The sequence below is a fragment of the Loxodonta africana genome, chromosome 5 (assembly GCF_030014295.1).
Source record: "Loxodonta africana isolate mLoxAfr1 chromosome 5, mLoxAfr1.hap2, whole genome shotgun sequence".
In the NCBI taxonomy this organism is placed as follows: Eukaryota; Metazoa; Chordata; class Mammalia; order Proboscidea; family Elephantidae; genus Loxodonta; species Loxodonta africana.
In genome coordinates this window covers 157,652,253-157,674,704 of record NC_087346.1, presented here as the reverse complement: position 1 = coordinate 157,674,704, position 22,452 = coordinate 157,652,253, and the positions used below count along the sequence as shown (strand labels likewise).

The 22,452-nt window shown below is 39.8% G+C and overlaps 1 protein-coding gene across 1 annotated transcript in view; it reads left to right on the top strand.

Annotated features, from left to right (window-relative positions):
• Positions 1-22,452, top strand: part of POLN (DNA polymerase nu) — a 236,393-nt gene that overhangs the window by 71,373 nt on the left and 142,568 nt on the right. Inside the window, exons 4-5 of the mRNA XM_003411340.3 lie at positions 1,812-2,005; positions 6,910-7,022. Coding sequence (XP_003411388.3) covers positions 1,812-2,005; positions 6,910-7,022 — 307 coding nt within the window. The remainder of the gene's footprint in view (positions 1-1,811; positions 2,006-6,909; positions 7,023-22,452) is intronic.

Here is a 22,452-nt window from a genome sequence, read left to right as displayed (position 1 = left end):
TTTTGCTGGCTAAACAGTTGTAGGCTGACTTCTTTCTTTCAGTATTTTGAAGATGTCAAACCGCTATATTCTAACTTGCTTTATTTCCCATGAGAAACATGTAGCCATCCTTATCTTTGATTCTGTCTAAGTAATGTGTTTTTTCCCCCCTGGGTGCTTTTAAGGTTTTCTCTTTATCACTGGTCTTAACCAACTTGATTATGATACATCTTGGTGTAGCTTTCTCCATGTTTCTTGTGCTTGGGGCTTATTGATCTTCTTGGTTCTAAAGATTAACTTGAAGAGAATTGACATATTTACTGTTTTGAATCTTCCAGTCTTTCCAGTCCTTGAACATAGTATGTCTTTTTGTTATCTAGGTTTCCTCTGATTTTTCCATCAGCATTTTGTAGTTTTCAGCATACAGACCCTATACGTGTTTTGTTGATTTATACCCAAGTATTTCCTTACAACTGGTCCAATAAGCAGGAGCTCTTGTGGCATACTGGTTAAGCACTCAGCTGCTGGCTAAAAGGCTGGCAGTGTGAGCACACCAGGCACTCCACAGAAGAAAGATGTGGCAACCTGCTTCCATAATGATTTACAGCCTTGGGAACCCTACGAGGCAGTTCTACTCTGTCCTGTAAGGTTGCTATGAGTCGGAATTGACTTGACGGCAGTGGGTTTGGTTTTGGGACCAATAAGAAACATCATGGTAAATGGAGAAAATGTTGAAATTGTGAAGGATTTCACTTTAGTTGGATCAACAGTCAATGCCCATGGAAGCCGCAGTCAAGAAATCAAATGGCATATTACATCAGGCAAATCTGCTGCAAAAGACCTCTTTAAAATCTTAAAAAGCAAAGACATCACTCTGAGGGCTAAGATGTACTTCACCCAAGCATGGTGTTTTCAATTGTCTCATATGCATGCGAAAGCCAGGAAATGAAAAAGGAAGACCGAAGAATTGATGCATTTGAATTGTGGTGTTGGCAAAGAATATCGAATATACCATGGACTGCCAGAAGAATGAAGAAATCTGTCTTGGAAGGAAGGAGTACAGTGAGAATGTTCCTTGGAAGCAAAGATGACCAGACTTCGTTTTGCTTATTTTGGACATATTATCAAGAGGGACCAATCCATGAAAAAAGAAAGATATCATTTTTGGTGAAGTAGAAAAGAAGAAGACCCTCAACGAGATGTGCTGACACAGTGGCTGCAACAATGGACTCAAACATACCTACTATTGTGAAGGTGGCACAGGACTGGGTAGCATTTCATTATGTTACACATAAAGGTTGCAATGAGTTGGAGCTGACTTGACAGCACCTGACAACAATTTCACGTTTTAAAGTTATTATAAATGGTATTTTTAAAAAATTTTGGTTTTCACATGTTCATTGCTGATATATAGAAATCTGATTGATTTTGGTGTTTTATCTTACATTCTGAACCTTCACTAAACTCACATTTTAGTACTAAGTGTGGTTTTTTTTTTTCTTTCTGGTAGATTACATTAGATTTTATATGTAAACATTCATGTCATCTACAAATAGTATAATTCTTCCTTTTCATTCTGTATGCCTTTTATTTCTTTTCTTGCTTTATTGCACTGGCTAAGACTTCCATTATGATGTTGAGTAGGGAAGAGACCAGATTTTGGTGGTAAGATCATGAATTTGAGTTTTGGCTTTGATTATCATTAAAAGAGATGTTCATTTACAAATTTGATTTCAGGCATTTTTTTTCTTAATTATAAAACACGTCATATCCTAGAATAAATGCACTATGTATTTTTGATTTTGAAATTTTATCCTATTGTGTATTCACAGGCTACAGTTTCTTCTGTTAAAGGAATTGTAATATTACTAAAGAGCCAAGTGGAAGAAGGCAGTGGTCCTCTGGATGCCTCAGCCTCTGATGGCATTCTTGAGGAATTCATTTCTGATGATAGGTATATTTACATAAAAATAGAGCAGTCTTCTATTTGGGGACAGGAACAGGATATACATACTCAATTTGCCAGGTAAGAAATCTTTACTTGTTCCTTTAAATTCTAGATAGATAGATAGGTAGGTAGGTAGGTAGATAGCAAAAACCAAACTCTGCCATCGAGTTGATTCTGACAAAATAAAGGAGATAGATAGAAAAAAAAAAAAAAGCTGCTGTTAATTCTGCTTCGACCCATGGCAACCCCAGGTACAACAGAACGAAACGTTGCCTGTCCTGCATCATCCTCACGATTGCTGGTATATTTGAGAACATCGTTGCAGCTATTTTAAATCTTAACTGACATGCCTGATTTACCCTAATTTGAAATCTCCCAAACACCAGTTAATTATTTAACTGTTCAGATGCTTCATGTGGAGACACATGAAATAAAATGGATCTAAAATACAGAAACGATAGGGACCAAAGAAGGTTCCTGGACCCTTCCCTAAACCTCTGCAAACACTGGCTTGCTCTCCCCAAAATGCTTCGGGGGTAGATGTTCCATAGCTTTTCTTTGGAGCCTGTCCAGTGTTTGAGTTAACTTTACAATGTGAAGCTGGGGAGAAAACCATCTTCCCCAAGGCCTGAAAACCCATCGTCACTCCCTGCCAGATTGCCAGATGAGTTTCTTTATTATACTTGTTCACTCACTCACTGCATTAGAATGTTAAGTCATCACTACCTTCAAACAGTAAATTTCCCTCCATACCATCAAGGATGTTACTAATTTCAAAGCTCTGATGACATAAAAACAAGCAAGACATATCTCATTGGACCTGCCTTCTTAAAACCACAGAATTTTAGAACAGGCGTGGATGCTTCTGTTCTGGGCTGAAGTCTATGCCCACATCATCGTCTCCTTGCTCATATTATGCACAAAATAAGGTTCCTCCCTTGGGTGGGTGGTATCCACTGCCTGCCTGCCCAGCCCTCTGAGCGTGAAGTCAGTTAACTGCCCATGGGAGAGCTCTTTGAAGCTGCTGCCCTGATGAGGAGTTCAGGGAGGCTCAGGATGAGAAAGCAGGGCCTAATACTGGTCCTTCCATATTTACCATAGACTCATTGGACTCTGGCTGGTTTTAGGTAATTTTGGGGAGAAGGAGACAATGTTAGTCCAATATAGCACTCTGCTCCCAGGAATTCCATAACCTTCTTTTCACATAATCTTCTTTGGAAAGAAAAATTAAGGCAGGTCTATTCTATGGAAAGAGAAACCCTGGTGGTACAGTGGTTAAGCACTCAGCTGCTAACCAAAAGGACGAGAGTGAACCCAGCAGCCACTGTAGGGGAGAAAGATGTGGCAGTCTGCTTCTGTAAAGGTCTTGGAAACCCTGTGGGGCAGTTCTGCTCTGTCCTGTAGGGACACTGTGAGTTGGAATTGACTCAGTGGCAATGGGTGTATTCTGTGGAATACTCTTTCTATAAGAATGGGCTCCTCATATTTCTATGGCCTTTTCTGAATTCCAGATTTATATATCCTACTCAACATTTTCCACTTGGACATTTAATGGTCATTTCAATCTTAACATGTCCAAAACTGAGCTCGTTTTCTCCCTGAAGCATGCCTTTATCATCTTAGTTAATGTTAGCACTAAGCCTTCCATTAACTCAGGCCAAAGCTCTCGACGTTATCTTTGACTTCTGTCTTTTTTTCACATACACATCCAAGCTCACAGCGAATCCTACTTGCTCTGCTTCAAAATATAACTAGAATCTGACCTGCTCTTATCCCTGTACTAGTGGCACCCTGGTCTAGACCATCACCTCCTGACTGAATGGTGGCAGTAGCATCCAAATTGGCCTCCTGCTCCCACCCTTGCTTCCTTCAGTCTGTTTTCAGCAGAGCACCCAAGCCATCTAGTTAAAATGTAGTATAAACCAGATCACATCACTCCACTGCTCAGAGCCCTCCAGCAGCTCCTGCTTCACGCTGAAGAAAAGCCCATGTTTCTCTGACGGCCCTTGAGGTCGACATGCTCTGGCCCCTCCACTGTATCTCACACCTAAGGTCCTCGTTCTCCCTGTCCCTCTTCCCCAGATGTCTGCATCGTTGCTACATTATTCCTTTATGTTTTTCTTTATCGCCTCTTCCCCTTTTTAAAGCAAATTATGAAAACAACAAAAGTAGAGAGTAGTATAATGAATCCATACATGTATCTACCTAGGCCACAGTTACCAAAGATTTTGCCATACTTCCTTTTTTGGGGGGGAGGGGAGGACCTGGGATTAAAGAAAATTCCAGACATGTCTTTTGACCCCCACGTCTCATTTTTTTTTTTTGTCTCAGTGTATTTCTAAAAAATATGGGCATGTTTTTATGTAGCCACAGTGCCGTTTCCAGACTCCACAGACTTAACCATGTTTCCTTGGTATCAGTTGATACCCAGTCCGAATGTAAAGTTGCCTGATGGGCTCAAAGTGTCCTTCCACACTTGATTTATTGGAATCAGGAGCCAGACAAGGGCTATGCAGCCTTTTCCTTAATGATTTTTTCCATTGATGAGGGTCATCTGAATCTCAATTATGGCTTGTAAAATGGTGATTTTTCTAACTATCATTTCTTCCACATTTAATAGCTAAGACCTATAAAGGACTTTCCTTCATCAGCTAGGCTTTTTGTTCACTTAGCCATCACATCTTCACTCAGATGTTACTTTATCAGCAGAGCCCTCCCTGACTACACCTATCACACACACGCACTCCTGTCTCCCTTTCCCCCTCATAACACTTACCGCCATTGACCATTCTATGCACTTCACTTACTTTGTTTACTGTGTCTGCCCCTAAGCTCTCTGAAGGCAGAAACCTTTGTGCTTTGTTCATTATTTTATCCCCACAGCCAAGAACGATGCAGGTGTTCAATAAATACTTATTTTTTGAATGACCGAATGCCAAAACTTAATTTTTATAAATTTCAAGACAGTTACGAGAAGATACTACCTCAAGTGCCATATTATTGGGAGTAATAATCCCAGTTCTGTGATGGTATCTATGAGGTTTGAAATGAATTTAATTAAATCCTATTTAAATTAACATACACATAAACAAGATTTTACACAAGAAGTATTTTTTATAACATTTATTAAACACCTGTGAAATGTCTTTTCACATATGTGACATTGCTTAATCCTCACATTAACTCTATAAGCCAGGTTTTATTAATTCCATTTCATAGATGAATCTCAGAGAGATAATTAGAGTTAAATATCAGTCTTGAGATTTGAACTTGAGTCTCCTGACTGACTCTGTTAAAAAAAAAAAATACTCTGTTAGTGCCTGTTTATTTTGCAAATGTGACATCCTCGGCTCATACAATGTAAATAATTTATAAAACACTGTCTAGTCACTTTACTCACATGATATTCTTTTTGTTGTTAGTCTTAATCAAGGTAGGAATCAACTAGCTGCTGTCTCTTATCAGTTAGTGTTGTAGTTGTTAGATGATCTCATTAAGGACCTCCAGGTTTCGTGTGTAAAAGAGCAGCCAAGTGGAAGGTATGCTCCAGCTGCCCCTAGCGTTTTCCTCCCTTTTGTGCTTCTCACTCCTTCTTGCCCTTCTCCTTCCCTCGGTGTCCTCCTCCCCAGTCCAGCCATGTCACGACCTGGAACAATGCCCTCTGGGACAATGCCATCGGCACTTTGCGTTCCCCACGATCCTGGCTTACGTGTTTGAAGTGAAACAATCAAGAAAATGCAAAAAGGCCTAAAAAAAAGTCCATCCTTGGAGCACAGATTTCTCAGCTCAAGACAAGCAAAATCTAACTACATATTGACTTGTTCGGCAGAACTAACCGGACTTCTGGTTTTTTCCTTCCTCAGCGCTGTCTGAAGAACCTCATTAATGTCTTAATAAGCACTTACTGGAAAGGCAGATCGAGCATGTTAGCTTAGCGTTTGGCCTCTGGCAGCCCAAGATATGGCCTTCAGACTTCAGACTTCAGCTTTGCCACTTGTCAGTTGTGTTAATTACTTAACCTGTCCGACCCTCAGTTTCCTCATCTGTAAAATGGATCTGGTGCCTGGTTAATAGGACTGTGATAAGGTTTCAATGCAGCAGTCTTTGTGATGTATTTAACCTAGTATGTGGCACACGGTAGGTGTGTAGTAAAGGGGAACTCTTGTGATCCGTAGTCAAGGCGCTCAGGATGTAATGGGAGATACAGGAGATACAGTGTAGCAAAAGGGTCCTTGCTGGCACAGACCCGTGCACCGGAGGATAGAAGAAACGTAGGTGCAGGAGCCACTCCCAGTCCGGGGAAGACCCGCCAGCAGAAATCACGGGAGGAGAATTTTAGGCGAGAGTACAGCATATGCAGTGGTCCGGGAGTGTGCGAGGACGTGGCACACTCTGGTGATGGAGGAAAGAAAATGCCATGTGATGAGCAGGCAGAATGTTTGGAGGGAGTGCTGGAGATTTATGTTGGGACCAGGCTGGAAGGAGCCCAGAATGTGTGTGCGCTGCATGGGAACGTGGGTCTTTTCTGCAGGTAATGAGTTGTACCCAGGAATAGGCACTTAAAGGCTGTATGACCCTGGGACATTCTGTAGCCCTTCTGTATCTCGGTTTCATCAGCTGTAAAATGCAGGTAGCAAAGCATCCCTGCCTCATGGGAGTTTTCAGTTAATCTATGCTCAGCTCTCAGAAGAAGGAAGATCTGTCTGGTAGCATGTAGTGCTATAAAAAAAAAAAACCAAACAGTGTCATTGACTCATAGCAACCCTATAGGACAGAGTAGAACTGCCCCATAGAGTTTCCAAGGAGCGCCTGGCGGATTCAAACTTCCAACCCTTTGGTTAGCAGCTGTAGCACTTAACCACTATGCCACCAGGGTTTCCTGCTATATGGGATAGTTATTAGTGGCAACCGTACTGCTGTTTTTCCAAGGTCAAAATTTCTAACTTAATGTCTAAATCAATTCATTTCTTTTCATCTCCTAGGAAAGTGCTGCTTCAAACACTGAAATGTAAATGTCCTGTTATTTGTTTTAATGCGAAGGATTTTGTGAGAGCCGTGCTCCAGTTTCTCGGTGATGATGGCAGCTGGAAGCAGGGTGAGTTATAGTGCAATCTCCTAAATCTAACCGTCCAGCGGTGGCTCCTCCTGGGAATGGAGGGACCAAGAGGCTGTCATGTTGAGCAGCTCTAGGGGACACCCAGCCACGTCGACTCTGATGTGCCCCTGCATGGCCAAGTGCCCTCAGGGTGAGGAGGGCCTTTCCCTTTCTGTTTCTATATTATTTGAAAATTTACAAGGATATATTACTTTTGTAGTTTCAAAAAGAAAAGTATTAACTTATACGGCATGGTCAGGATGGGATTTGTTGTGATGGCAAATGGCTTATAAATTTTCTAAGAATTAAACTATACTCCAGGGTAATTAACATCAAAGTTATCTAGAACATCTTTCATCTTTCATTTAGAATAATAAAGATTTTTGTAACTTTTTTACTAGATGGACCGAGATGAGATAAGGCACATATAGCAAAAATGTTAATTTTAGAATTTAGCTGGTGGGCATATGAATACTGACTGTACTATTCTTTCAACTTTTCTGTATGTTTGAAAACATAATAAAACATTGAAAAAAACCCTTTTTATTATAGAATTTTTCCAACACAAACAAAAGTATCCATCACCCAGTTTCAACAGTTACCAACGTGTGGCCAATCCTCTTTCCTCTGTAATTCCACATACTTTCAGACCCCTCACCCTTTGGATTATTTTGTAGTAAATCCCAAACATGATATAACTGATGTGTAAATATTTCAATATGTATGACTAAGATACAAGAATCCCCACTTTTAAGATAATACCACCATCACTCCCCAAAAATATCAGCAATAATTTCTTTTTTTATAAACTCCCTGGAACCTTTTTTTTTTAATAGTACTTTAGATGAAGCTTTACGAGCAAACCAGCTTCTTATTAAATAATTAGTACACATATTGTTTTGTCACATTGGTTACCAACCCACGACATGTCAACACTCTCCCCTTCTCCGCCTTGGGTTCCCTATTACCAGCTTTCCTGTCCCCCGCCTGCCTTCTAGTCCCTGCCCCTGTGCTAGTGTGCCCATTTAGTCTCGTTTTGTTTTACGGACCTGTCTAATCTTTGGCTGAAGGGTATGAACCTCAGGAGTGACTTCATTACTGAGCTAAAAGGGTGTCTGGGGGGTCACACTCTTGGGGTTTCTCCAGTGTCTGTCAGGCCAAGTAAGTCTGGTCTTTTTTTGTGAGTTAGAATTTTGTTCTACATTTTTCTCCAGCTCTGTCTGGGACCCCCTATTATGATCTCTGTCAGAGCAGTTGGTGGCGGAAGCTGGGCACCATCTAGTTGTGCTGGACTCAGTCTTGTGGAGGCTATAGTAGTTGTGGTCCATTAGCCCTTTGGACTAATCTTTCCCTTATGTCTTTGGTTTTCTTCATTCTCTCTTGCTCCAGATGGGGTGAGACCAGTGGAGTATCTTACATGGCCGCTTACAAGCTTTTAAGACCCTAGATGCTACTCACCAAAGTAGAATGTAGAATATTTTCTTTATAAACTATGCTATGCCAATTGAGCTACGTGTTCCCCAAGACCGTGGTCCCCACAGCCATCAGCCCAATAATTTGGTCCCTCAGGGAGTTTGGATGTCTCTATGAGGCTTCCAAGACCTTGCCTTGGCCAAGTTGTGCTGGCTTCCCCAGTATTGTGTACTATCTTACGCTTCACCGAAGTTACCACTTATCTATTGTCTATTTAGTGCTTTTCCATCCCCACCCCTTGCCTCCCTCACAGCCATCAAAGATTGTTTCTTTTTGTGTATAAACCTTTTCATGAGTTTTTATAGTAGTGATCTCATACAATATTTGTCCTTTTGTGATTGACTAATTTCACTCAGCATAATGCCCTCCAGATTCATCCGTGTTGTGAGATGCTTCCCAGATTCATCATTGTTCTTTATTGTTGCATATTACTCCATTGTGTTTACCTACCATAGTTTGTTTATCCATTCCTCTGTTGATGGGCGTCTAGGTTGTTTCCATCTTACTGCTGTTGTGAACAGTGCTGCAGTGAACATGGGTGTGCATATGTCTATTCAAGTGACGGCTCTTTTTTCTCTAGAATATATTCCTAGGAGTGGGATTGCTGGATCATATGGTATTTCTATTTCTAGCTTTCTAAGGAAGTGCCATATTGTTTTCCATAGTTGTCGTACCGTTTTACATTCCCACTAGCAGTGCCTGAGAGTTCCAGTCTCCTCCCAGTCTCTCCAGCATTTGTTATTTTCTGTTTTTTTGATTCGTGCCAGTAATGCTGGGGTGAGATGATATCTCATTGTGGTTTTGAGTTGCATTTCACTAATGGCTAGTGATCACTAGCATTTCCTAATGTGTCTGTTAGCCACTTGAATGCCTTCTTTGGTGAAGTGTCCATTTTCTTTGCCCATTTTCTAATTGGATTATTTGTCTTTTTTGTTATAGACGTGTTAGATTTTTCTGTAGATTTTAGAGATTAAACCTTTGTCGGATTTGTCATAGCCCCAAATTTTTTCCAAGTCTGTAGATTCTTTTTTTAATTTTTTGGTGAAGCCTTTTGATGAGCATAAGTGCCTAATTTTTAGAAGATCCCGGTTATCTAGCTTATCTTCTGGAGTTTGAGTGTTGTTAGTTAATGGTTTGTAACCTCTTAATAACATGTGTTAAGGCTTGCAGCATTTACTGTATTTTTTCTTCTATAAACTTCATAGTTTTTGGTTTTATATATGGGTCTTTGATCCATTTTGAATTAGTTTCTGTGTGTGGTGTGAGGTATGGGTCCTGTATCATTTTGTGGATGGCCATACCGTTTTGCCAGCACTGTTTGTTAAAAAGAACATGTTTTCCTCATTGGATGGACTTCAGGTCCTTGTCGAAGATCAGGTGACTGTAGGTGGATGGATTTACACCTGGTTCCTCAATTCTGTTCCATTGGTCAATGTATCTGTTGTTGTACCAGTACCAGGCTGTTTTAACTACCGTAGCTGTATAGTAGGTTCTGAAGTCAGGTAGTGTGAGTTCCCCTACTTTTTTCTTCGCCTTCAATAGTGCTTTACTTATCTGGGGCCTCTTCCCTTTCCTTATAAGGTTAATGATTAGTTTTTCCATCCCTTTAAAGAGTGTTGTTGGTATTTGTATCGGGATTGCATTGTATTTGTGGATTGCTTTGGGCAAAAAAAAAAAAAAAAATTTTTTTTTTTGGGGGGTAGAATTGACATTTTCACAATGTTGAGTCTACCCATCCATGAGCATGGTATGTTTTTCTATTTATGTAGATCTCTTTTGGTTTCTTGCAGTAGTGCTTTGTAGTTTCCTTTGTATAGGTCTTTTACATCCTGGTTAGATTTATTCCTAAGTATTTTATTTTTTGAGGGGCTAAAAATGGTATTGTTTTCCTGATTTCCCTTTCATCGGTCTCTTTATTGGTGTATAGGAATCTAACTAATTTTTGTATGTTTATCTTGTGTTGTGCTAATCTGCTCAATCCTTCTATTAGTTCCAGTAGTTTTTTCATGGAGTCTTTTGGGTTTTCTATGTGTAGTATCATATCATCCACAAATAGGGACAGTTTTACTTCTTCATTACCAATTTGGATGCCCTTTACTTCTTTTTCTTGCCTTATTGCTCTAGCTAGGACTTCCAGCACAGTGTTAAATGGGAGTGGTGATATAGGTCATCCTTGTCTTGTTCCTGTGCTCAAGGAGAATGTTTGCAGCCTCTCTCCATTAGGAATGATGTTGGCTGTTGGTCTTGTTTAGATGCCCTTTATTGTGTTGAGGAGTTTCCCTTCTGTATCTATTTTATTGAGGGTTTTTATCAGGAATGGGTGTTGAACTTTGTTGAATGCCTTTTCTGCGTCGATTGAGATGATCATGTGATTCTTTTATTTATGTGGTGGATTACACTGATTTTCTAATGTTGAACCATTCTTACATACCTGGTATGAATCTCGCTTGGTCGTGGTGTCTTATTTTTTTGATATGATACTGAATTCTATTGGCTAGAATTTTGTTGAGAATTTTTGCATTGATATTCACGAGAGATACTGGTCTGTAATTTTCTTTTTTTATGGTGTTTTTGCCTGGTTTTCGTATCAGTGTTACGCTAACTTCATAGAATGAATTTGGAAGTAGCCCTTCCTTTTCCATGTTCTGAAATAGGTTGAGTAGAACTGGTGTAAGATCTCTGCAGGTTTGGTAGAATCCTCCAGTGAAGCTCTCTGGGCCAGGGCTTTTTTTGTTGTTGGGAGGTTTTCTTTTTTTTTTTTTAATTACCTTTTCAATCTCTTTTCTTGTTATGGGTCTGTTCAGATTTTCAACATCAGTTTGTGTTAGTTTGGGTAGGTAGTATGTTTCTAGAAATTTCCTCTAGGTTTTCAAATTTGTTGGAGTGTAGTTTTTCATAGTACTCTGTTATGATCCCTTTTATTTCATTTAGGTCTTTTGTAATGTTCCCCATTTCATTTCTTATTTGGGTTATTTGCCTCCTCTCCTGTTTTTCTTTTGTCAGTTTGGCCAGTGATTTGTTGATTTTGTTGATCCTTTCAAAGAACCAACTTTTTGTTTTGTTGATTCTTTCTATTCTTTTTCTATTCTCTATTTCATTTATTTCTGTTCTGATCTTTACTATTTCCTTTCCCCTGGTGGATGTGGACTTCTTTCGCTGTTCTCTTTTTATTTGTTGGAGTTGTGTAGCTAATGTTTTGACTTTTGTCCTGTTCTTCTTTTTTGATGGGTGCATCTATTGCTATAAATTGACCTCTGAACACACGTTTGTTGTTTCCCAAAGGTTTTGGTATGATGTGTTTTCACTTTCGTTTGATTCTAGGAATTTTTTGATTCTACCTGTGATTTCTTCCATTACCCAGTGGTTTTTAAGCAGGGTGTTATTTGCTTTCTGTGTAATCGATTTTTTTTTTCCTTGCTCTTCCTGTTGTTAATTTCTACTTTGATGGCATTATGATCTGAGAAGATACTTTGTATTACCTCAGGGTTTTGGATTTTGTTCAGGGTTGCCTTGTGGCCTAAGATTTGGTCTATTCTGGAGAACATTTCATGTGCATTGGAAACAAATGTGCACTTTGCAGCTGTTGGGTGGAGGGTTCTACATATGCCTGTGAGGTCAAGTTGGCTGATTGTGGCCTTTAGATCTCCTGTATCTTTGTTGGGTTTCTTTTTAGGTGTTCTGTCCTTTACCAAGTGGTGTGTTGAAGTTGCCTACTATTATTGTGGAACTGTCAATTTCTCTTTTCAGTGCTGTCAGAGTTTGTTTTATGTATTTTGGAGCCCTGTCATTGGGAGTGTAGATATTTATTATGGGTATGTCTTCATGAAGGATTTTCCCCTTATTCATTACATAATGTCTTTCTTTGTCTTTTATGGTGGATTTTGTTTTAAAGTCTATTCTATCTGAGACTAGTATTGCCACTCCTGCCCTTTTTGGGTAGCTCTTTGCTTGATATATTTTTTTCCATCTGTCACGGATTGAATTGTGTCCTCCAGAAATATCTGACAACTTGGCTAGGTCATGATTCCCTTGTATGATTGTATGATTATCTACCATTTTATCATCTGATATGATTTCCCTATATGTTGTAAATCCTATCACTATGATGTAATAAAATGCATTATCAGCAGTTGTATTGATGAGATCTACAAGATTAGATGGTGTTTTAAACCAATCTTTTTTGAGATATAAAAGAGAGAAATGAGCAGAGAGGCATGGGGACCTCATACCACCAAAAAATCAGTGCCAGGAGCAGAGTGCATCCTTTGGACCTGAGGTTCTGCACTGAGATGCCTGCAGACCAAGGGAAGACTGATGCATCACAAGGATCTTCCTCCAGAGCCGACAGAGAGAGAAAGCCTTCCCCTGGAGCCGGCACCCTGAATTCAGACTTCTAGCCTACTGGACTGTGAGAGAATAAACTTCTCTTCGTTAAAGCCACTCACTTGTGGTATTTCTGGTGTAGCAGCACCGGATGACTGAGACACCATCTTTTCATTTTTTATAAATTTATATCTTTGTTTCTAAGGGGTATCTCTTGTAGAGAGCATATTGATGGATCCCATTTTCTTTTTTATCCATTCTGTCACTCTCTGTCTCCTTATGGTACATTTAGGCCATTTACGTTCAGCCCAATTATTAAAAAAAAAAAATTATTGATAGGTGTGAATTTATTCTGCCATTTTGTAGTGCTTTTTTTTTTTTGTGATGCTGACATTCTCTTTGTTCCTCTTACTCTCCTGTGCTGAATTCCTTTTGTTTGTGGATTTTTTTTTTCTTTTTGTAGATTTTATTTTTACTGAGACTTTATGTTTTTCTTCTTTATTTTGATGAGTAGTTTGTTAACTTACTTTGTGGTTACCTTGAAATTTACCCTTATCTTCCTAAGTTTGAACCAGTCTTTTATGACTTTGTATCACCTTCACTTCCTCTCCATTTGAAAGTTCTATACCTATACCATTTATTCCCTCTTTTATTGTTCTGACATTGTTGTCATTTGCAGATTAACCTCTCTGGTTCCCTGTTGTAATTCTTTTGGTTTTGATAGTCCTTGTGAGTTCTTTTCCTGGTTTGGTATCTGGCTGGTACAATCTTGCATCCTAGATTCAGGCTGTAGTCTGATGTTGTTTGTTCTCAGACTGAAGGACTCCCTTTAATAATTATCGTAAGTTTGGTTTGGTTTTTACATATCCCCTTAATTTCTGTTTATCTGGAAATGTCCTAATTTCACCATCATATTTGAGAGTTTTGCAGGATATATTATTCTCGGTTGGCAATTTTTTACTTTCAGGGTTTTATATTTGGCATCCCATTGTCCTCTTGCCTGCATAGTTTCTGCCAAGTAATCAGAGTTTAGCCTTATTGTTCCTTTTTGTACATGATTTTTTGTTTTTCTTGAGCTGCTCTCAGGGTTCTTTCTTTGTCTTTGGTTTTAGCCAGTGATTGTGCTGTGCCTTGGTAGTTTTCTTTTGTGGTCTATCCTATATGGGTTTCGTTGAGCTTTTTAGATGATCAGCTTTTCGTCTTTCATGATATAAGGGAAGTTTTCTATCAGCAAGTCTTCAATGATCCTCTCTATGTTTTCCGTTTTCTCCCCCTGTTCTGGAAGCCCTATCGCATGCAAATTTTTGCTTTTGATTGTATCCCACGTTGTTCTCAGGGTTTCTTCATTTTTCTTCATTCTTTTCTCTGGTTTTTCCTCAACCAAAGTGGTATCCAAGTATTTGCCTTCAATTTCACTGATTCTGTCTTCCATTGTTTCAAACCTGCTCCTCAAACTTTCTGACAGTGTTATTTATCTTTTTGATTTCTGATTACTGTTTTTGTATGACTTTTAGTTGTGAATTTATTTTGACATTTTGTTCCTGTATTATTTTCCTGAATTCTTCCATTGTGTTGTCTGTCTTTTCCATGATTTTGTCTATTTTTTCCTCATTTTCGTTTGCATTTTCTTTCAACTTTTGGATAGCTCTGAATATTAGAGATTTGAATTCAGTATCAGGTAGTTCCAGCACCTTTTCTTCTACAGGAAGGTCATCTGGTGTTTTATTTTGGATGCCTACTGGAACCATCCTGTCCTATTTTTTTAATATGTTTTGATATTGTCTGTCCTTGGGACATTCAGTAGTTATTTTCTTCATTTATCAATTGTAGGTTTGTTTCATCCTGCTTTTTTGTTTTACTTGGTTATGTCTGAGCAGGTGGTCTGGGTTCTTTCTCGTTTGCTCATCTGTGTGCACGATACCTCTCACCACCTTGTCCAATGGGCAGGGCCAGTTGCTCAGCTATGGTGCAGCGGGGCAGGTCCCACAGAAGGGGATGTGTTGGGGTGGATTGTTTGTGGCATGTACTGGGGCCAAAAGGCCTCAGCCAGGGGTCCGTACAGGGCAAGTTCCAGTAGACTGTGCCTGTGCTGCTCAGGGGTGCAATGCTCAGTGCATTGTGCTGATAGGCAGGAGGAAGGGGGGAGGTTGTGATATATGGAGCTAAGTGGGTGTGGGAAAGAAGAGAAAGAGGAGAGAGAAACAGGAGCCAGAAAAAAGAAAGTGCTGAGGGATCCTGCTGTTGGAGTGGTACAGATCCGGGGAAGCCATGTGCCGGTGGCTTTCTTGCCAGGCAGTGAGGCAAAGGCCATCAGAAAGGGACAGATACAGTACATGCAGCTAGGTGTGCAGGAGAAAGGAAAGGAATGAAAGGAGAGAAAGACAAGAAACTAGATTAAAAAAGAAAGGGGAAAGGCACATGTGGCTAGGTGGTCAGGAGAGAGGAATGGAAGGAATGTAGAGAGAGACAAGAAACAGAAAAAAAAGATGACAGGTAGTTGGGAGGAAGTAAAGAAGGGAGGTAGAGAGAGACATGAAACTGAGAAAAAGAAAAGAAGAAGAAAGAAAGAGAAAAAAAAATGCCTGGAAGTGGGTCCCCAGCCAAGTGGCACTACAATGCCCATCAAGAAGGAGTGAAGATGGCACATGGCTCTAGGTGTTCAGGGGAAGATTAAGGAAAGAAGGTACAGAGAGACAAGAAATCGAGAAAAGAGAAAAAAAAAAATTCCCAAGGGAGCCCACTGGCTTTGCAGTGTATACCAGGGAAGTGGCTCCCGAGCCGTGTTGTACTGCACTGCCTGTCTAGAAGGGGCAGAGATGGCACACAGTGCAAGGTATTCAGGAGATAGAAAAAGAAGGAAAGTAGAGAGAGAGATGAGAAACTGAGAAATGAAGAAAAACAAAAAGGAAAAAAGAAAAAAAATGCCCTCAGGGATCCCACTGACATGGTGGCACCGACCAGGGAAGTGGTTCTCCAGCCGAGCAGTACTTCACAGCCTGTCGAGAAGGTGTGGAGATGGCAGTTGGAGCCAGGTGTTTAAGAGAAACGAAGGGAAGGAGGTGAGAGAGAGAGGAAACCAAAAGAATCTGAGAAAAGCAACAACAGCAACAAAAAATGACACTGAAGGAGCCAGCTGGTGTGGGTGGGGTGAATCCAAGCAACAAGGAGCCAGTGCCTCCCTGGCTGAGTGACGACAGCCCACAGGGAAGCAGCAAAAGCTGAGCAGGGGGAAGAAGGGTGGGGGGTGGGGAAGGGTGTGTTGCTGGTTACTGGGTGCTCTGTCTCCTGCTGGGAGCTCCTTGAAGCTGTGTTCCCATACTCCCTGTCCAGTGTTCTTGGTGGCCGAGGTATCCAAGATGGTGAATCCATGCTGCATTAGTTGGTAGGGGACTTCCACTCCATATCCCTCCTCAGTCTCTGTTCTCTGTCAGTTTCTTATTCTTATTTGATGCTTTGTTGAGTTCTTTATCTCTTCATTTGATGCTTAGGGTTCCAGGATTGACGTTTGTCTCTGTTTTACTTAATTTTTCAGGTCTTTGCTGTGGAGGGACAGTATGATGCTTCTGTATATAATGCTATGTTGGCTCCACCCAGCAAAAATTTCTTAATATTACTAGTTATCAGTCAGTGTTTTCACTTCCCCAATTGTCCTATAAACATTTTTGTGTGTTTTTGTACAGTTTGTTTGAGATCCAGATAAGGTCCATACCTTGGAATAAGTGAATATATTTCTTAAGTCTCTTTTAATCTGTGTGTTCTCCTTTCATTTATTTTTTTTTTCTTACGATTGTTTTGTTGTTGAAGAAACCAGATTGCTTGTCCTGTAGGATTCTCACAGGCTGAATTTTGCTGATTCCATCCCCTTGCTGTCATTTAACATGTTTTCTCTCTTCTCTAGTTCCCTGGGTGGAGGTTCGAATCCACCCACTGGCAGTGGAAGACAGATCTGGCAGTCTGCTTCCATAAACATTATAAAAAAAACATTATAGTTAAGAAAAACTATGGAGCAATTCTACTCTCTAAAACATGAGTTACCATGAGTCGGAATCAACTCAATGACAATGGGTTTAATTTTGGTTTTGGTTCCCTCTCTTCCAATTATATAAATTGGCGGTTAGATCCAGTGGCTTGAGCAGATGCAGGTTAGATTTGAGGGGAGGGACAAAACTATTTCATAGGTAGAACTGTGTACTTCTGCTGGGAGGTATGTAATGTCTGTTTATCTTTTTGTGATGTTAGAAGCTATATTCAAAATCTCTAATTAGTGGCTTGGTATTCTTGTCTGGATGACTAGAGGTTTTTGTTTTGCTTTCCGTTTTCTTTAAAGTCTAGTCATTTTGTAGACTATGTCTTGGTGTTGACCACCTGGGTCAGTTTTCCAAGGTATGTCCTTATAAAATAATTAATTGATTAATTAACTATAAGGGTTTTTTAGAGTAGTTTAGGAGTACAGAAAAATTGAGAAGAAAGTACAGAGAACTTTCATATACTGCCTCTTCCCAATACACAGTGTCCCTTTATTGTCATCTTGCATTGTTTTTGTTGTTATTAGTTGCCTTTGGGTTGATTCTGGTTACGACTCATGGTGGCATTTTGCACTAGTGTGCCATATTTGTTATACCAATGAAATAATATTGATATATTTTTATTAGCTGAAGTCCATAGTTTACATTAGGCTTCACTCTTTATGTTGTATAGTTCTACAGATTTTAAGAAATATATAATGTCATGTATTCACCATGACAGTATCATACAGAATAGTTTCACTGCCTATGAGTCAGAATCTACTGGATGGGTTTTTGGCACATATTTATCCATCCCTCTCTCTGCACTCGTGGCAACCACTGATCTATTAGTTTTACCTTTTCCAGAATGTCATATGGTTGGAATTATACAGTATGTAGCCTTTTCAATAGTATATTGACACAATGGCTGCAACAATGGGCTCAAACATGGCAACGATTGTGAGGATGGCACAGGGTGGGGCAGTGTTTTTTCCTGTTGTACAGTTGGTCACTATGAGTTGGAACTGACTCAGTTGCACGTAACAACAACAACAAGCCTTATTTCAACTGGCTTCTTTCATTTAGAAATATGTATTTAAGGTTTCTCTGTCTTTTCATGGCTTGGTAGCTCTTTTTTTTTCTTTTAATTGTTGAATAACATTCCATTGTATAGATATACCACAGTTTGTTCATACCATCACCTCTTGAAGGGCACCTTGGTTGCCTCCAGTTTTGGACATTTATGAATAAAGTTACTATAAACATTCATGTGCAGGTTTTTGTGTGGACATACGTTTTCAACTCATTTGAGTAAATACCAAGAAACTTGATTGCTGGATTATATGGTAAGACTGTGTTTAGCTTTGTAAGAACCTTCCAGGCCGTCTTACAAAGTGTCTGTACCATTTTGCATTCCTGTCAGTGTTCTGGATTTTAGCCATTCTGAGGAGCCCTGGTGGCACAACAGCATTCGGCTGCTAACCGGAAGATTTAATCCCGCCCAGTGGCTCTGTGGGAGAAATACCTGGTGCCCTCCTCCCGTAAAGATTACATGGTCTGGAAGTCCCTGTGGGGTGGTCTACTGGTGCCCTCCTCCCATAAAGATTACATGGTCTAGAAGTCCCTGTGGGGTGGTCTGCTCTGGCACAGGAGGTGGCTGCGAGCCGAGAGCACCTAACGGCAACAACAGTAGGTGTGTGACAGTGCTTTGTTGCTTTAATTTGCAATTCCTAATGATTTTTTTTTTTTTTTAATGATGTGATATTGAGCATATTTTCTTTTGCTTACTTGCCATCTATATATGTTCTTTGGAGAGATGTCTTCAGATATTTTTAATTGGGTTGTTCATTTTCTTAATTGAGTTTTAAGAGTTCTTTGAATATTTTGGATACAAATTCTTTGTCAGACACATGTTTTGCAAATATTTTCTCCCAGCCTGTGGCTTGTCTTTTCATTTTCTTAACAGTGTCTTTCACAGAACGGAAAGTGGGCTTGTATCACTGGGCTGTGCCCTTCACAAATGCTTCTCAGCATTTTTCCTCCTTAGGAAAGACGGGAAGGATAGAAGGGGTAGAGTTGGGTATTTCCCTTTCCCCAGTTTGGTTTCAAAAACAAAACCAAACCCATTGCCATCAAGTCGATTCAGACCCAAAGCGACCCTATAGGACAGCATAGAACTGTCCCATAGGGTTTCCAAGGAGCAGCTGATGGATTCAAACTGCCAGCGTTTTGGTTAGCAGCCATGTCACTTAACAACTGCACCACAGGGCTCCCCAGTTTGGTTAGGCCCTGATAAAATAGTTTCCCTTGAGGGCAGTCTTTTGTTTAGGAGAACAGAATGAGTACTGTATTTCAAAATTGCTACCCCTTCCCCCCAACCCCCCGGCCCCAGCCCCACCCCCACCCTGTCAGAAGCAGGAAGGAATTTTTCTCGTCCCTATCACCCTGAGGATCTTATGGAGCTTTTGGAGGTAAAACTCATGAAAGTGTGGGGGGCCCTGTTAAGACTGGGCCTCTAGAGTTTTTAACTATCAAACTCATCCACACTGAGCCTCCAACAATTTGTCTATTATGGTGTAAGTGTTCCTGACAGTACTGGCTCCAGCAGGGGACTTCCACTCCAGGTAAGCTGTGACTCTCTGTATCTGCCTCTATCTTTCAGGTGCATGGCTTGCCCAGTTACCTCAATTCTCTGATGGATCTAAGAAGAGTTGTTGCTTTTTAGTTTTTTTCAGCTTTTTACTTGTTGTGAGGATGGAATGAGAACTTGCAAGTTCCTTACATATCGGTCCGGACACCAGAATTCTCCTTTTAAAGATAGCTTTTGTGGTTTAGCTTTTTAAATAACAGCTTTATAGAGATATAATTCACACACTATAAAATTCACTCTTTTAGAGTGTACAATTCAGTGTTCTTAGTATACTCACAAGATTGTGCGTTCATCACCACAATCTAATTTCAGAACATTTTTGTCACCCCCCCCCCTCAAAAAAAGTCTCACATTCACTAGGAATCACTCTCCATTCCTCTTTTATGCAGCCTCTGGAAGCACTGATCTACTCTGTCTCCAGAATTGCCTATGCTGGCTATTTCATATAAATGGAATCACACAATATGAGCCATTTTATTTATGATTTTTTTCAGTTAGTATAATGCTTCCAGATTTGTTCATGTTGTAACCATGTGTCAGTACTTCATTCCTTTTTATGGCTGAATAATATTCCATTGTATGGATATACCACATTTTGTTTATCCATCTGTTAGCTGATGGGCATTTGGGCTCTTTCCACCTTTTGGCTACTTTGAATAGTGCTGCCATAAACGTTCATGCGCAAGTTTTCATGTGGACATATTTTCAGTTCTTTTGAGTATATACTTAGGTGTAGAATTCCTGGATCTTATGGTAATTCTATGTTTAACTTTTTGAGGAACTGACAAACTGTTTTCAATGTGGCTATAGCATTTTACAATCCCACCTGCAATGTATGAAGGTTCCAGTTTCTCTGAATCCTTGCTAACGCTTGTTATTGTCTGTTCTTTTTTTTTTTTTTAGCCATTCTAGTAGGTGTGAAGTGGTATCTCATTTTGGTTTTTATTTGCATATCCTGATCACTAATGATGCTGAGTATATTTTCACGTGCTTATTGGCTGTTCATATGTGTTCTTTGGAGAAATGTCTATTCAGGCCATTTTTTAACTGTGTTATTTGCTCCTTATTACTGTGTTGTAAGAGTTCTTTATATATTCTAGGTACAAGTCCTTTATTCAATATATAATTTTCAGATATTTTTCCCATTCCGTGGGTTGTCTTTTTGCTTTCTTGATGGTGTTCTTTGAAACACTACAGTTTTTAATTTTGATGAAATCCAATGCATCTATTTTTTCTTTTGTTGCTTATGTATTTGGTGTTATATCTAAGAATCCTTTGCCAAATCTAAGGCCATGAAGATTTACCTCAATATTTTCTTCTAACAGTTTCATAGTTTTTGCTCTTAATTTAGGCCTTGGTCCGTTTTGAGTTAATTTTTTGTATGTAGTGTGAAGGCATTGCATTCATCATCAAAAAGAACATTTCAAGATCTATCCTGAAGTATAATGCTGTCAGTGATAGGATAATATCCATACAGCCTGCCAGGAAGACCAGGTAATATGACTGTTATTCAGCTTTATGCACATCCACAAGAAGAAGAAATTGAAGATTTTTACCAACTTTGCAGTCTGAAATTGATCAAGCATGCAGTCAGGGTGCATTGATAATTACTGGTGATTGGAATGCAAAAGTTGGAAACAAAGAAGAAGGACCGGTAGTTGGAAAATATGGCCTTGGTGATAGAAACGATGCCAGAGATTGCATGATAGAATTTTGCAAGACAAGCAACTTCTTCGTTGTGAATACCTTTTTTCACCAACATAAACAGTGACTGTACGTGTGGACCTAGCCAGATGGAAGACACAGGAATCAAATCGACTACATCTGTGGAAAGAGGTGATGGAAAAGTTGAATATCATCAGTCAGAACAAGGCCAGGGGCCGACTGCGGAACAGAACATCAGCTGCTGGTGCGTAAGTTCAAGTCGAAGCTGAAGAAAATTGGAACAAGTCCACGAGAGCCAGAGTATGACCTTGAGCGTATCCCATCTGAATTTAGAGACCATCTCAAGAATAGATTTGAAGCTTTGAGCACTGATGACTGAAGACCAGACAAGTTGTGAAATGACAACAAGGACATAAAGAAACCAAGATATCAATTAAAAAGACAGGAAAGAAAGAAAAGACCAAAACGGATGTCAGGAGAGACTCTGAAAGTTGCTCTTGAATGTTGAGTAGCTAAAGCAAAAGGGAGAAATGATGAAGTCAAAGAACTGAACAGAAGATTTCTAAGGGTGTCTAGAGAAAACAAAGTATTATAATGACCTGTGCAAAGACCTGGAGATAGAAAACCAAAAGGGAAGAACACACTCAGCATTTCTCAAGTTGAAAGAACTGAAGAAAAAATTCAGGCCTTGAGTTGCAATATGAAGGATTCTACGGGGAAGATATTAAACAGCACAGGAAGCATCAAAAGAAGATGGAGTATCAAAAGGAATTGGTCAACATTCAACCATTTCAGGAGGTAGCATATGATCAGGAACTGATGGTACTGAAGGAGGAGGTTCAAGCTGCACTGAAGTCATTGCCAAAAAACAAGGCCCCAGGAGTTGACGGAATACCAATTGAGATGTTTCAACAAATGTATGTAGCGCTGGAAGTGCTTACTTGTCTATGCCAAGAAATTTGGAGCATAGCTACCTGGCCAGCCGACTGGAAGACATCGAATTTATGTCCATTCTGAAGAAAGGTGATCCAACTGAGCACGGAAATTATCGAACAATATCATAAATATCACACACAAGTAAAATTTTGCTGAAGATCATTCAAAAGTGGCTGCAGCAGTATATTGACAGGGAACTGCCAGAAATTCAAGCCAGATTCAGAAGAGGATGTGGAGCAAGGGATATCATTGCTGATGTTAGTTGGATCATGGCTAAAAAAAGAGAATACCTGTGTTTTATTGACTATGAAAAGGCATTCGACTGTGTGGATCATAACAAATTATGGATAGCATTGCAAAGAATGGGAATTCCATAACA